The sequence below is a fragment of the Lycorma delicatula genome, chromosome 10 (assembly GCF_047948215.1).
Source record: "Lycorma delicatula isolate Av1 chromosome 10, ASM4794821v1, whole genome shotgun sequence".
In the NCBI taxonomy this organism is placed as follows: domain Eukaryota; kingdom Metazoa; phylum Arthropoda; class Insecta; order Hemiptera; family Fulgoridae; genus Lycorma; species Lycorma delicatula.
In genome coordinates this window covers 71577091-71594873 of record NC_134464.1, presented here as the reverse complement: position 1 = coordinate 71594873, position 17783 = coordinate 71577091, and the positions used below count along the sequence as shown (strand labels likewise).

At 31.7% G+C, this 17783-nt stretch overlaps 1 protein-coding gene across 2 annotated transcripts in view; it reads right to left on the bottom strand.

Moving 5' to 3' along the window:
- The window catches only part of Pus7 (pseudouridine synthase 7), a 79296-nt gene that overhangs the window by 52492 nt on the left and 9021 nt on the right, over nucleotides 1-17783 (bottom strand). For both annotated transcript variants that reach the window (XM_075376530.1, XM_075376532.1), the window contains exons 2-3: nucleotides 9788-10051; nucleotides 7049-7220 (exon numbers count right to left, since the gene is read on the bottom strand). In XM_075376530.1, coding sequence (XP_075232645.1) covers nucleotides 7049-7220; nucleotides 9788-9992 — 377 coding nt within the window. In that variant the 5' untranslated portion in view covers nucleotides 9993-10051. The remainder of the gene's footprint in view (nucleotides 1-7048; nucleotides 7221-9787; nucleotides 10052-17783) is intronic.

Below are 17783 nucleotides of genomic sequence, written 5' to 3'. Positions count from 1 at the left end.
TTCTATTACAGCATTAATAAATTTTATTTTTTAATATAATTTATAATTGAGAATCAAGACTAATATTTGTTTGAGAGCCAAAATATGTCTTTCCAAGAGCAAATTGTTTTATTATTCTGTTTTAGATAGTTAATTCATTAATATTGGTAATTAATGAAATAGAGCAGTTAGCAGTAGAAAAAGACAATTAGTATATCAATAATACGCATAAAATATTTTTGGTAAACCTTCAGGGCAACTCAAGATTCATTAAAACATAACTGGCATACTCAAACTATTAAAATACAAACTAGAGTAATAACACCACATGGCTCATAAAACCAAAAATTATTAACCTGTTTAGTTAATGACTTCCCTTAAAAGAAAGCCCCAAATGATATAACACACTTATCCCAATGATGTTTCTATTGTTAGAAGCATTTTTCAAAATTATTTTTAGTGAGCACAGTGGTGTCCTTTTGTCACATTTCTTTTGACCTCTTCTCTGTCTTCAGTTCTCTACCCTTAAAGCAGAATTTTAGGCTTATGAAAGAACCAAAAATTGCAGTGAACCATGTCTGCTGAGTAAGGAGCCTGCTGAAGTTATTCCATTCCATGATTTGTCAAGATAAGTTGTAACTGGATAAGTGAATCACCTGAAGCATTGTTGTGATAAATATTCCTATTGTCATTTTCTAAAAGCTGTGGTCTCTCACATCACAGTATCTATTAGCCAATAAAGAACAGTTATGTAGTATTATTTATAGACAGTTTGTCCCTGAAGAGTATATTCATGATTAACCATGGTTTGATAATAAAAAACGAATGTCAGCATGAAGTTTATGCTGTCATGAAAATTCATCATTTTGCTCCAGCCCATGCATCACAACTTATCCAGATTCTTAGCAAACAAAGAATCAATTAACTTCACTAGGCTTCTCACTCATCAGACAAGGCTCCTTGCATTTGTGGCTCTTTTCTAAACTTGCAGGGAAAAGATTTAAAGACAGAAAAGAGATCAGAAGAAATGTGACAAGACTTATGATGCTCACTAAAAATGACTTTGAAAAATGCTTCCAACAATTGAAACATCGTTGCGATAAGTACATAACATCAGAAGGGGTCTATTTTGAAGGAGACAAATCATTGAAATAAATAGATTAAGTATTTTTGTTTTATGAACCAAGGTCAGATCCTTTTTAATCACACCTTGTACATTATTTAAGTTATAAGTCAGATCTGCTTTTCAAATTAAATACTGTATTTACCAGGAAAAAAGGTTAAAATATTTATTTTTAACTCATAAAATAAATTTATTTTCAGCAGTAGTCAATTTCTTCTTTTTGGTAAGTTTTCAATCATAATGGTAATGTAATTAATTATAATTCTCAGCACATTTAGTTCTGTAAATAGTAGGGTTAATAAGGGGGAAAAATGATAAAATGTTAAGAATAGCAGAGGATCAGAATCTGATGAAATGTCTTTGTTTGGACATATCCTACAAAGAAATTATCTTCAGCGACATATAACAGGGGAAAATGAGAAAAGAAAGGATGAAGATGCTATTATATATAAGGAAGAAAAGATATAAGGAAATTAAGCAAAATGCTCAGGACAGACAAAAACGATGGGAAATTCGATTGAAACCTACTGAAATACTGAAGATGAATGTAATATAGAATCAGTATAGAGTTGTGTACCTTTGTTTACTCAACTTGTTATGGTAATCGCAGAAAGTTGTACGCGAGGCAGAGATTTTACTGTATTATCAGTTATTGTTTATAACTGTTTTAATAATTTATACACTTGATTAGCTTTTTTTTATTGCAAATGTTTTTTTACCTTCTACCATTAATCAGGTGAAATGGTTTGTGAAATCTCAATCGATCGCCTTCAACGTAAAATACAGTTATGTTCCGTTAAGCCTGTGCTGTGCTGATAAGATTGTTTTTGTAGAAAAAAAGTTATCTCTGTTTATGTTTAAACTATGTTTAATCTGTGTCTGTAAACTTTTGATATTTTCCTCATTGGTAAATCTTATATTAGTATATCGTTATTTTACATTAAATTCAAAAATGCTGTGTGGTATCTGCAACAAATCTACTAGAGGAAATATTAGCAGTGATATTACTTGCCACTCCTGTCACAAAATTTTCCACATGGTATGCATGAATTTAAAGGAGAAATCCAGTTTTTTAATGAATCTAAAAAAATGGATATGTGTAACATGTTCAAAAGAAAATGATAAAAGTACGACACTTAAGAATCGGCAATCAAAGGCCACATTTCAGTGGTGAAGATTGTCAAATTTCCATCATTGAAATTGTCAAATTACGAAAAAAAAAAATTGTTGTCATAGACTACAAAAGCAGAATGATGACAACAGACCACCAGTGATAATAATCAAATTTTTGCAGAGGATCAATAGGGACGAACTGTTGCAAAAAAGAAGAGAGAAGCATGATTTTTCTGCATGACACTTGGGTTTGAATTCTGATATTACTCTTTACCTAAATGAAAGTTTAAGCCAAGAACGAAGGTTTTTGCTCTGGCGAGAAAAGAGAAACCAATAAAGGCTACAAGTACTTATGGATAAGAAATGATTCAATCTTACTCCGAAAAACTGATGGTTGGTAATTAAACTTGAAGGTGGTCATGATGTTAATTGCTTAACTTAAATCATGGGTGTATTATAATAGTAAATATACATAAATAGTTTTTTACCAATAATCTGGTGGAATACCACTATGTATAGTTCAAAATATTCATAGTACAAGGAAACACTTTGATTTGTTTTTGATAGAAATTAATAATTAGAAAATTTACCTGCTTGTATAGTTTTAACAAAGACATGAGTTTAAAGTGAAGAAATAAACTGCTATCTGATTGATAAAATTATACTTGCTACTCTAACTATATTGGGTGGAATAGCTGTTTATAATTAAAAAAACATTGATGTACGATTTAACTAACTGAACTTTGTCTCTGTTGATGGTATAAAGGTTGATTTTAAAGTAGCAGATGCCAAATTTTGCCTTATCGCTTTATACAGATTCCACAGTATAGCTAACAACTTCTTTATTAATGAAATAAAAGAATATCTAGTTTCTATTAGCACCCCTAATCTCTTAATAACAGGTGACATAAATATTGATATTTTAAAATCAAATTCTTTGGTGGAAAAATGCAGATTTGTAATGTCTAGCTTCGGTCTCACCTCTTACATAGAAAAACCTACGCATATGTGTGGAAACTCTATCTTGTGTCTGGATCATCTATTTACTCGTTCCAGTCACTTACTTGCAGAGGACAATGCTTTCCGATCAACTGTTCATCATTTCAGAATAACTGACCACTCAATGATTTCTTTACACTACACTAAACTACTCCCTGATAAATGTTCCTCCACTACTAACAGTCAATTTGATTTTTCAAAAATTGATGTGCCTATCCTTAGAAATGAATTAGACAAAACAAAATGGTCGTGTTTATATATTTATGAAGATGTAAAAATATAGTTTTTGATGCATTCTTAAAAACATCATTTTGACACTTTTGAAAGGGTAATGCAAAACTTATCAAAAATAAAAAATTATTGGAAAAAATATAGAAAACCGCCTCAAAAGCCTTGGTTAAATTTTTACCTTCTAAATAAAATCGAAAAGAAAAATAATTTATACAAAAAGTGGAATAATCAACCATATAACATTAAACTTTTAAACAAATATAAAAAACTACACAACCAAGTAAAGTATGAAATAGCTAATGCTAAATCTCAATTCTACAATGAAATGCTGACTAGTTTAAAGACTAACTTGAGGTAAAGCTGGCGTATTGTAAAACAAAACTTAGTAAAAATAAAACAAGTAACGAAATAAACCAAATTAAAGATAACGATGGTTGAATATCGGGCAAATTTCTGCAATGCGAATGAATTAAATAATCACTTTGTGAATATAGCCCTCCCACTTTCATTATACACAAATAAACATAATAAAACTCTCCAAAACCACTATGAAGCATTATTCAATTCTGAAAATGTGAGTTATTTTTTTACCCCTATAAACAAAAGAGAAATAGAAAATTCTGTAAAAGCCCTTAAATTAAGAAAACCTCCTGGAGCTTGATTAAGTTACAGTAGATACAATAAAGGCTGTAATACAGAAAATATCTGACATACTAGTCTTTCTCTTTAATCTTAGCATGGCAACAGAAGTACATCCAAAGCAATTAAAAAAAAACGGTCTGTCATTAATCCCACATATAAGGGCCAGGATAAAATGATCCTAATAATTACAGCCCTATTGCTTTATTATTGATTTTTTCCAAAATATTGGAAAAGCTCATGCGGATCTGTAAAAATAATCTTTTAAGTATGACAAATTTCTACAGATATAATCAATTTGGTTTTAGGAATGGCCATGATACTGAAGATGTAATACCAAATCTCTTCTCTGGTATTTATGTTCATAATGTTTAACATTTAACAGCAACTGCAAGGTTTCTGCATTATTTCTAAATATTAGAAAGGCTTTCAACTCTATCAATCATAAGAAATGCTGGTGTCAGAAGAATCTGTGGAGACTGATTTGCCAGCTTTCTGTCAGGTAGACCCAGCAAGTTACAGTTGGAAATTCTTTGAGTAACGAATCCCACATTACCTGTGGTGTCCCTGAGAGACACCACAGCTCTTTTTTTTTAGTATACATTAATGATCTATGTGGAGGTGTTCATAACAGCACTATCATAGCATTTGCGGATGACACAGCTTTAAGTTATAATGCAAATGACAGAAGTGAACTTTGCAAGATGATCCTTGATGATCTCCAGTGGCTTAGCATGTGGTTTGAATATAACTCTTTGTGGCTGAATACAGAAAAGACCAAATTTATCGTTTTTAAATTGAGGTCATATCTGGAGAAACCATTGGCCCTACAAATGCATACAAAAAGCTAGTAAAATGTTGTAAAGCTTATAGCTGCAATTGTAATTGGATCACTGAAACTGACCACGTGAAATATTTGTGAATAATTGTAGATCATGGACTTACATGGGCAGCTCATATACAAAATTAAAAAAAGAACTTGTATATGCATGTCCAACACTTTTTTCTTCTGCAATAATTGCCCTGATTTTGTAATGAAATCTCTGTACTATGTTTTAATCAAAAGCAGACTGCAGTGTAGTTTAACAACACGGGGCTGGTGCTTACACAGTGTAATGCATCCCTCGATCATGGATAAAAATATATAATCCTAAAAAACAAGCCCAACAGGACAACCCCTATGAAACCTTGCCTTGCGTATTTATTACAGATTTTTTGACAATGGGATATACTATCCTTAAGATACCCATATTTTTACAAGGTCTTTTTTATCAAAAGTGGACAAAAACCACAAAATTATTGTTGGTGAGTACACAACTCTCTCTAGCTATGATCACTCGGGAGGCCAAATAAAGATATTTCATACATTTACCTTTACATAGCTCCTCAACTATAACACCATACCCAATGAAATAACAAACTTTATTTCTATAAAATTTAAATCTAGTATTAAACAATGGCATTTAGAAAAAATTAATGTTGAATGTTCATTTCTTTAAACTGATTATGTCTCTTCTCTATAATATATATATTTTTATTTTTTATTTTTTGAAAATTCAAAACTTTAAGAACACATTAACTGCTGTGTTAATTAATATAAATTAAACTAACACCAAAACACAGTTAAAGAATTGATTTATTAAACCTTCAAAAATACTTTCGCGAACCACTCGCATCATCAGTTGATGAAGTTATGATTAAATGAACAAATGAAAATATAAATAATTTTTTTTTTGTAATAAGAGCACAAAAATCATCTGGATGTGAATTATGTTATGTGAATAGTTATAACTTATTGTGTCTTTAATCAAAATATCATCTTCAAAAGTTACTTGTTGGTTGATATTTTATGAATTTGTTTGAATTTATAAATGTAGTATTTTTCTAAGGGGTGTTCATTTTTTTATTGTTTTTACAAGTTTCTAAAATTTCTAAATTGTGTTTGTAATAAGTGTTGGTAATAGTATGTTTATGCTGTAGCAGATGGTATTTTTTGTGTATTGCAACACTAAAAATTAAATTTTTATACATGCAAATTTTTTATGCCCATAGACGATTAGATTCTTTGTGTATAGTGGTATGATTTATGGTTGGTTTCCTATAAACGACTGTTTCTATAAGTTATTTTGGAACGACTGTTTCTATAAGTTTTTTTGGTTTATTTCAATTTCAATGTCCAAAAAGTTAATTTCCATTGTCCTGTTAATTTGTCAATGTCAATTTTCATTTCCGATGTGAATTTTAAGTCATTATTATAGTTATACATATTTTAAATTATAAGGTTTAATATGTTTGTCATTTGTAATTGGATTGTATATGACAAATATATAGTCCACATACCTAATCCACAACGATATTTGATGAGTGTTCAAAATATTAATTACAATGTTTTCAAAATTAAATAAAATTTTGTTTGATATTTTCGACTGTTAAAATACTCAAAACTTCTTCTATTGTTATGCAATTCTGATGGTATCAAGGTTTATTGGCATAGATTGGATGTTAATTCTTATTGTAAGCCATAAGTATGAGTATTATTTCATTTACTTTAGTCATAGGCAGCACAGTACCTTTCTTTTCTTTTCTTTTATCATTGAATACAATTAAAGTAATGTGATGGTAACTTCCATACAGGTTTTTTCTCAGAATTACCTAATTTCTATTCACCTTTAAAAGATATGTTAAACATATCTTTAAAAGAAATAAAATAAGTTAAAACAAAAAATCTTAACATAAATCCGAAAATGAGAAGTCATACAAATAGTATTATTGACACCTACGATAAAGTATACACCACAGCGATAAATTTAATAACTAAAAGAATAAATTAATTCAATAAAAATTAGTCATGTACAGCATAAAGTATAAAAATACCAGATTATTTCATTCCACAATGATGGCTCAGAAAAAACAGAAATTCCAAATCAAAGTAAACATAAAAGTAATATTATGTGATCTATTTACCTTTGTTTAATTATACCGCTAAATCCAGGACATGTGCTAATATATCCATTAATCCCAACATCTTCTGCTTTAAGACCAACATGTGCTCCAATGTTATGTCTTTCCTGAGCTCGTCTTATTTTCCATTCAGGAACATTATTATCACCGTCAAATTTTCTTTTAGTACCCCTACCTTTAAAAAACACAAAATCTTACAGGTAAAAAGAATTAAACAATATTTAGTTAAAACCGTAATACCAATGTATGTGAAAAATTTAATTTTCTACCGCTTTCTATTGGTAAATCAATGATAGGGTACACTATTTTCAAATGCCATTATCAATAAAATTGTAAGGATATTTATGCTTTTATTCCATATCTATAAGGATTGATTCATTATTTTATAGTAAAAGTATAAGAATTTTTCTCCTAGTACTGCTACTAAACAGAATATTTTTTCTATGAAAGAAAACCACATAACTTTTAACCACACAATATACAGGTAGCAGCACACTGTTATACTGTTAAACCAATATAGAAGCCATACTGGCTGTCACTTCATTCATATATTTATTTAAAATGTTATAGGTAATTTTTCAAACAAAATGGTTTAGTTTATGTTACGATAGCAATACTTTTAATGTTAAATCTTCCAAATAGTATAAATCATAACTCCAGTGGATTTTAATGGAAATGGTTGTATACAATTCTAAACACAAAACTAATTATTTGTATCTAATTTAGTTTTTTAATAATTTTTTTCAAGGGTCTTTGGAAAGAAGTTTAACAACCTCAATCAAAGGCAGTCCCCATGTTAATGATTCATTCCCTTTCTCTTCCTTTTCCACCTTTACTCTGTTCCTTTTATATAAGGGTCAGCTGCCATCCTGGCTTCACCTACAACACCATGATACATCTTCTAAGAGCAAAGCAACTCTTTTATTCAAGCTCAGTAAATGGCAATCCTATTTTCTGTGTCTGTAGAACTGACTACAGAATAACTGTCTATGGAATATTCTTCTTCCTCTCCAGTTCCGACACAAAATTCAAACTAATCCTCAGGTACCTACTGAATAAAGCCTAGCCTCCTATTCCTCATAAAATCTAACTAATCTAAGCTACCTTTTTTCAAAAAATTATAAATTAAATTAATTTCTTTATAAAAAAAATTATTGCGAAAAAAAATTATACACATATAGCAAAACATAATCTTATAATTAAAGGTTAAAAATTGTATTCTATGTTTATGATTCATGTGTTTATTTGTTATATAATTTTAAACGAAAATTTTTCACTGCTAGGGTACCAGGAATAATTTAGTTTATGGTTTCTCACATAAAATAAACAATACTGTACTTAGATTCCTAGTTAATTTTTGAACATTTGTACAAACATTGTGCATTTAGCATTACACATAAACACAATATTATTACTAAGGATAAAAAAGCGGTACTGAAATATTTATGAGTTACTTAAAAATAACATTTAAAAAATTATTTTTACTTTATACTACTAATAAATTACAACTAACTAAACTAACAGAAGCGGCCTTTAGATGACTACAATAAAATCAGTTTTAGATAAAATATTTAGTTCACCTTCCATGTACGCACACATGCATGCTCGCACTATAAAGAATAACCCTATTTAGTTCTTTGGAAAAAGGTAAAAAACTAATCGCATACAATATGTATAAGATTGGTGAACCCATTAATACTATATGAACTTAAAAAATAGTAAGAAAAATGTACTACAATAAAAATAAATAGCCAATTTTTATGGCTGCATTTTGACTACAACTAATGATTTGTAGTCAGGTGGAACATCCACCATTTTCTGGGAAAACTACTGTATGAATAGAATAAAAAAAAAAACAGTATGCGTATGTATTAAGGTGAAACAATAATGTATGTATTGAGGTGAAACAATAAGTGAAGATTAATGAAACTGATTTTAAATGCTAAAAAAAGCCAATATGCTGTAAAGTTTAATGAAAGAAGATGATTGGTACTACCAATAATTTTTTATATTGTAAAGTTTATTAAAGATTTCATGCAAATAATAAATAAAAAATCTTATATGTGTTAATGATGATTTTATCAATTTTCAAAACAGGAAGATAAAAAAAGGTTAATGATAAAAAAGGCTAATGATCATAAAAGTTTAAGCCACTTATGTATGTAGAGTACTATAAAATAAAATTATCAAGTTAAATAAGAATGATTCAACCAGTCAAACATAAACTGTACTAAATTATCGACTCTACCAGCCACAAGTGAGTGTTTGTCAGCACACTTCTGTATCAATATATCCTGAATATTCTTCTACTTACCCAATATCTGGGTTGAAAAATGGATCACAAATTATCAACTCATTCTACTCCTCCATAATACTTTCTACTTCTACATCCATGAAGCTACTAGTACATTATTCAGTTTTCCCAACTAATCTTCCAATTCAACATTTTTAATGCTATTCTTTCTTCCCTCATTCTCTTAACTTGCTATTTACATCATCTTCCAAATTAAAATAAACACATAATTCACACCCACGTACATAAAAGAATCCAACAATGAAGAGAATAATTACAACAGTATGTAAGCTAATAGATTTAACGACTACTAATAATTAATCTACATATGAACTGAAAGCTCAAAAGCAGTGATGAACAACTGGATCCAAGTGAATACATCATAATGAAAACTGGCTAATAAAAAAAAAAGATTTATGATAAAAAACTGGATTAAAATTTATACATACCACCCCTTCCTCCTTTGTTATAGTTACTCCATCTTCGTTTTTCATTTGGTGAACTCATACCTGGATCACAATTATTTAAATAAACAGCATTAACAGATTCAGGTGTTTTTGTTACACTGGTCTGTTCTTTTTCTTTTTCTTTTGAAAGCTGGCGAAATCTTTCAAGAATTGAAAATGAAGTTTTTTCCTTAATTTCTTCATTCATCGTTATATTTTACTCAATGAAATTAACAAATCGTAATTAAGTTATCAATAAAATTTTATCTGAAAAAAAAATTGGTTAATATTTAAAATTCATAGACCAGCAAGTTAAAATTGCATAAAAATGAAGTAATCGGTTATGGGTCATTCCACATCAAATCAACGAAAATGAATTCACTTCTCAGATTCATGTCCAGTAATTCAAATAAAATTAACAGGTTTGGCTCTCTACCCATGAAGTATTGCAAAAAATACTTTTTTTTCATATTTTTCAGTCACTCAATTTTTTGTGTACGATCCCATAAAAAAATTGCAAAATGCAAAGTTAGGGCCCAAAAGAATAGATTTCTCAGCTCCTATAAGAAATAGAGAGTTCCTTTAGGTGTGTGATTTTAAAGCCCATTGAATGGGCTTTCATATGATATGTCACTTGGCAAGGGTTTTGTGATATTAATAGTTCAAGGTCACCCAAAACATTATTTGACCTTGAATATATCCAAAAGCGTATCTTTTAAAAAGTTGAAAAAAATGTTTTTGCTTCCTAATGTGATGTATATGGGATAAACATCTCATAATTATAGACTGCAAAGGTATCATGTTAAAAAATAAGAAATAAGAATATTCCAATTTTTGTCCCTATGTGACAATTGCTAATTGAAATTCAATCAATGAAAACCCTCCCTTTTCAGCCTTCCAGACTGGGTCACTTGATGAAGCAGAAGAGTAGCATGTAATGAATGATATGCACTCCTAGTGCCAGCAAAATAATGTACAAGTTTCATACTGTTAAGACAAATAAAGTAGTATTCAGCCTGGATCATCTCTTGGGGTTCAGTGGTGTACTCCCCAGGGGAACTGATCACCCACCGGGTTGGTCTAGTGGTTAACGCGTCTTCCCAAATCAGCTGATTTGGAAGTCGAGAGTTACAGCGTTCAAGTCCTAGTAAAGCCAGTTATTTTTACACGGATTTGAATACTAGATTGTAGATACCGGTGTTCTTTGGTGGTTGGGTTTCAATTAACTACACATCTCAGGAATGGTCGAGCTGAGAATGTACAAGACTACACTTCATTTACACTCATACATATCATCCTCATTCATCCTCTGAAGAATTATCTAAACGGTAGTTACCGGAGGCTAAACAAGAAAAAGAAAGAACCCAATTGCTCGACAATATGGTCTACTCGTTCTTTAGAAATGCCTAACTGAATAGCAATGCGTTGCTCGGTGATTTGCCGATCACTTTGAAGCAAATCGTCCACCTCCTTTCGATGTTTCTCGTCAGTTACAGAAACTGGTCGTCCGCTGGGAGGTGCGTCTTCAATTGTCGCTTTACCGTCTTCACATTTGCAAAATTTCAACGCTCACTTATTAACAATACTCCTGTCAACAGTTTCACCACCGTAAACCGCTTTTAAGCAATGAAAAATATTCAAAGGATTCACATTTTCTGCTGTTAAAATTTCGATTACGGCGCGCTCTTTTAACCGTGTGGGCAAATTGGCCGTACTCAACTCCATTTTACCTGCTACTCAAAACAAATCGGTAAACGGATATTAATGCATTATCACAGGTTTGTAGAGATGGCTCTCCGCAAGCTTGCGGAGAGCCATCAGAGAGTTTGCGCGATACCAATCGTGCACATATTTTACGGTAACCCAATTGCTCGAACCCACCAGGTTGGTCTAGTGGTAAACGCGTCTTCCCAAATCAGCCGATTTGGAAGTCGAGAGTTCCAGCGTTCAAGTCCTAGTAAAGCCAGTTATTTTTACACGGATTTGAATACTAGATTGTGGATACCGGTGTTCTTTGGTGGTTGGGTTTCAATTAACCACACATCTAAGGTATGGTCGAACTGAGAATGTACAAGACTACACTTCATTTACACTCATACATATTATCCTCATTCATCCTCTGAAGTATTATCTGAACGGTAGTTACCGGAGGCTAAACAGGAAAAAGAAAGGTGAACTGATCAGTCTATACAGTGATGCCAAAAAAAATTTTTTTCAATAACTCTCATTAACTGAGCTAGCCTTTCTCTGCAGGTTTGGATTTTTATGACTAATTTATCAGAGCCTTGGACTAGAATACAGTGACCAGCAGTGAACCATCAACTTCTACAGCTTCAAGTAAAATGTACTGTTGCAATCCATTTGAAAAGTCAAGTCATAATTCTTGTAAGAAAAACCTGAGAAATGTAAGCAAGAACTTGGTACAAACATTTACTTTTCTTAAACAGTTACAAAATTTGTGATACTTGCCGCAAATAATTAAAAGCATCTGCTAAAAATAATGCTGAAAAATCTTCTTCTGATGAAGAATTACAACAATTACATCCTTTGTGTTCCCCACAAAAAGATGAAGCTGTAAATGCTCTGAACAAAAATTTGATTGTTTTAAATAAATCACCTATTCAGAAAAACCAACTATGTGAGAGAAAATACCCTCAGGAAAAGCTTAAAAAAGCAGCAGTAGTGTTCAAAAGCAAAATACTGAAACATTGATTCTGATTCTGAACAAGATGCTATTCCTCTTTCCTCTGACCGTTAAATTATCAATCAATTGAAGGAAAAATTTAGTACTACAGATACTTAATACTTTTTTATTAGTATTATACTAATAATAGTATTACACACTTTTTTATAGTATTACTTAATAATGTTCCCTAAAAGCTGGACTTTAAAGGATATTGAAGATGAATTTGGAGTATCAGACTATACTGCAAGGAAAGCTAAAAGGCTGTTTAAATTAAAAGGTACCATGTCATGTCCAGACCGGGTAGAACTTGAAATTTTGAAAGGAGGAAAAGTAACTGATCTGAATGAGAGTGAAGAAATAAGTCGAATGATGCCTGGGAAAAAAGATTTTATTTCTCTTACGATAAATGGAAGACAAGAGGAACATGTTCAGAAAAAATTAATTCTGTGCAAGATTCATGAATCTTTTGAATTGTTTAAAGAGGTATCCTTGCTGAAAATAGGATTTTCAAAGTTCTGTGAACTCAGGCCTAAGTAATGTGTTCTTGCAGCTGCAAATGGAACCCACTTGCACCTGAATATGTACAATGCACAAAAACACAAAACTTAACGTTATGCAATGTAGAATGAAAGAACTGGCAGAAGGTAATAGACCAATTAAGTCTTACAAAGATATTATGACATATGTAGTGTGTGCTAACCCAACTGAAGCTTGCTACTTTGGAAATTGTGAAAATTGTCCTGGGTTTGAAGAAGTCAAGGGAAGAATTGAGGAAGCTTTCGAGCTCAACTGTACTGAAAACATCACCTACAAACAGTGGATACAAGTTGAAAAAAGAATATCTCTTGAGACATTAGTCAAACCTACTGAAGAATTCATCAGTATTCTTTTTGAGAAACTTCCAAAACTTCAACACTCATTTCTTGCTACTCAAAAGTCCAGTTACCCCACCCATCTGAAGCAATCTCTGAAAGAAGGTAAATATCTTGTAATCTGCGACTTTGCTAAGAACGATTCATTCATTCTCCACGATGCAGCCCAAGGTTTCCACTGAAACAATGCACAAACAATAGTTCACCCCTTCACAATCTATTTCCAAGATACAACAACATAAACATTGATGCATACATCTCTTGTCATAACTTCTGACTGTCTCACACATGACACAGTGTACCTTTATCAGAAATATTTGATTGGTTTCATGCAGTTTCATTTTACCACAAAACCAAGCCTGATCTATTACTACAATGATGGCACTGCCTCTCAGTACAAAAACAGACTCAATTTTTTCTACTTCTGTTACCATGATCAGACTTTGGATCAAAACAGAATAGCATTTTTTCACTACAAAAAAAAACCATCTGGTGTGGGAGGGACTGTTAAAGACTTGCAGCTTGAGCAAGTCTTCAAATACCTACAATGACCAGATCATGATTCTACGACAGTTGTATGACTGGGCAAATGGACACAGTGAGTCGATACATTTCCATTGCAGTACAATTGAACAGCATAAAGGAGAAGAATAGGCTTTGAAGAGTAGGGCAATGACAGCAAGAACTATACCAGATACTCAGAAACTCTACTCGTTTGTTCCACTGAACAAAAATCAGGTGCAAGTGAGGGCATTTTCATTTTCTAACAACTCAACAGTAGCAAGCAAAACAAATATTGAGAATGATCTTACATTCAGGGAAATGGTTGGATTCTTGATCTGCAGATATGATGGATACTGGTGGTTGGGGTGTGTTCTAGACTCAAATGAGAAAAATCTAACAGTGAAGATGAAGTTCTTACATCCACATGAACCTTCACCTTTCTTCCACTACCCAGACTTTGTTCTTAATGCACATAGGAGTGATGTTATTTCAAAAGTAGATCCCAAGGTAAATCCAACAGGAAGAGTTTATAACCTCTCAAAGCAAGAAGTGGACAATGATAACCAGAAGTTGAAAAAAGAAGTGTAGACTATGTAATTCTTCTATAAATATCTTTGGAAGCTATACAAACTGCAATTAAGTGGTGAGTACATACAAGTTCATTATTTTATTTCACCATGATCACATTGCAATTCCATTATGAAATGTTTACCAACCAGAAGTTGAAAAAAGAAGTGTAGACTATGTAATTCTTCTAAAAATATCTTTGGAAGTTATACAAACTGCAAAATTATTTCACCATGAGAATTATTTCACCATGATTACATTGCAATTCCATTATGAAATGTTTACCACATGTAAAACACATTAGGAAGCAAATTTTTTTTCAAATTTTTAAAAAATACAATTTTGGATTTATTCAAGGTCAAATAATTTTTTCTGTTGAATGTCACAAAATCTTGCCAAGTGATATATAACATGAAAGCCCATGCTACGAGCTTTAAAATGACACCAAATTGAGCTCTCTAACTCTTATAGGAGCTGAAAAAATTAATTTTTTGTAATTACCTGAACCTTGCTTTTTGCAATTTTTCACTTTTTGATGGGGTCCTACAAAAAAAATGAGCAGCTGAGAAACCTGGAAAAAATTTTTTTGCATCACTTTATGGATATGATCAATCCTCTGAATTTTATTGAAATTGGTGATCGTCAAGTTGTGAGCTTGTTGATTTGACATGGAATGACCCAAATATCCTTCCAGAGAATTATTTACAAAACTATGATTCAGCGGCATTGAAGAGTCTGTTGTTAATGACAATTGCCTTCATCAGTTAGGAAATCTCTTGGTCAAATAATATATTTAACAAGAATTGTGTTTATTTTTTCATTTAGTATAGTGTTAATATTATATCTTAAAATGCATTAAATATTATACAAAAGCCCTCATTTACTACTATCTTATCATTAAGTTTTCTCTTTCCTGGATAGCTAATAAGTTAAAATCAAGCAAAGCAATTTCAAGGATTTACAAAAATGTAGAGAAATATTATTTAACAACCCCCTAATTAGATCAAATAGAGCCTGAAAAAGGGTTGTCATGAAATAAAGAGCTGAAAACTTGAAAACTGTCAAATATGTTTCACTAACAAAACAAACCTCTACTGTGGAAACCTTTTACTTTCCTGCCTAGCACTATAGTGGAGCTATAGCTTTAGAAGGGAAAGTATTATAATTGGTTCAATTTAAGCATGCAATTTTCACTGGATCTTTACGTTTTAACACCTAAGAAACCCAAAAACTGGATGGAAATGTTTGCATGTACGTGTGTGTGTTTGGTGTTCACACCTTATATCTCCAGCACTACTCGACTGATTCTGACCCAAACTTGGTCAGATTACTTCTATGTATGGGGCATTGATGCCATTAAATTTTCAACTTAAAAGGTCATAGGAATGAGGCCGTAGACGGTCTCTCTCAGTATCTCACGATTTTGGCTAATTAAGATCTTTTTTTCTTAGGAACATTTGTTAACAATAAAATAATAATATTTCCAAAAAAAGTTTTTTTCAAAATTGCATCCCCACCCCAAAAAATGCTCTAAATAAACTAGTAGCTAAGTAGGTATAGTGCATCATTAGTACCCCCCTCTCACCACAATGAGTGCTAGCATAGCGATGTACAACTGCTGGAGTTGTCTGCTATGTTGTAACATCACAGATGAATGGTAGGATTAAATAAATGAATAATATTTAAACTGTAAAAAAGTATTTAAAGTGGCCACTAGTACTGTCACAACCACGGTAATGAAATAAGTATGCATATGCGCTTTGGTTAGAATCATTGAATTAAATTTAAAAAATATTATACTATAAATAAAATCATAAATATTTTAAATTAGGTTGTGTTTGTAAGCCATGCATCAGAAAAAAAGCTGCGTGATGTGAAAGTCCTAAACTGTGTTAAAACTGTCCCAAAAGTTTCAGCCTTTTTTTCATACCTAATGGGGGTCTAAAGGAGTGCTAATAACACACTTCCTAACTCAGTCATTACTATTTCTATTCCATATTTTGATAACTAAAACGCTGAAATTTAGCATAGTTACTCCCAATATTAATAGTATAGCAACCTCATCTTGGCACCAGAAAATTAAATAAAAAATTTAATTTTCTTGTTGCTTATTTTCTCTTGAATGCTTCACCAAAACTCATAAATATGGTAATTTCTGACCAAAAAAAATACTTAAGAAGTGTAAAAGTAGGGAGGCCTAACTGACAACTCATCAGCACCTAGTATAGAGTTTAACATAATTAAATTAAAACTTACTTATCAATAATTATTCTATGAAATATTACTTCATATAACAATCAATAATTAATCAATTTAAACAGAGTTGAAAGCAGGTAGTGAAAACAGAAGAGCTAGAAACATGAAACTTGTCAGGTATGTTTGCCTTAGGCAGTAAACTACAGGTATTTTTTTTTAATTTCCCATAAGGAAAGAGTTCAAATGATCAAAGAAAACTTCTAAATGATTTAGTTAATAATAATAATTATCTTACTTCACAAATAAATAGAAAGCAAAAATTTGGCATAGTTATTCCCAACAGAGAATTTCAATAAAAATAAGGCATTATTATTTTGATATAATATTTGAAAAGGGATGCTAAGACCAGAAGATCTGGAAACATGAAAGGTGGGACGCTTTCAAGTGTATTAGCTGCAAGTACTGCATTTTTCCCAGTTACACCAAAAGGAGTATAAACTTTTTTAATCACTTCAACCTAAGAAAAATTTTAATTAAATTAAATTAAAACCCTCCTCTATGAATCATGAGACCTTGCCGTTGGTGAGGGGGCTTGAGTGCTGAGGGATACAGAGTAGCTGGACCGAAGGTGCAACCATATCGGAGAGGTATCTGTTGAGAGCCAGACTAAGGAATGATTCCTGAAAGAGGGCAGCAGCTCTTTCAGTAGCTGTTAGGGGCGTGAGTCACAATGACTTAAATGGCCATATCAACATCACTCAGTCCTCTGAGTACTGCCCAGCTGAAAGCAATGGAAAACTACAGCTGCTTTTTTTCCAAGAAAATGTGGCTCTCTGCATTTTCATATAGCAATGATGGCCTTCCTTGGTAAAATATTCCAGAGGTAAACTAGTCCCCCGTTCGGATCTCCGGGTGGGGACTACTAAGGAAGGGGTCACCAGAAAATTAAAAAATAACATTCTACAAGTCGGAGCGTGGAATGTTAGAAGCTTAAAAAAGGTTGGGAGGCTAGAAAATTTACAAAGATAAATGGATCGGATAAATGTGGATGTAGTAGGAATTAGTGAGGTTCGGTGGCGACTTTTGGTCAGGTGATTTTAGAGTAATTAACTCATCTTCAAATAATGGGCAGGCAGGAGTAGGTTTCATAATGAACAAGAAGATAGGGAAGAGA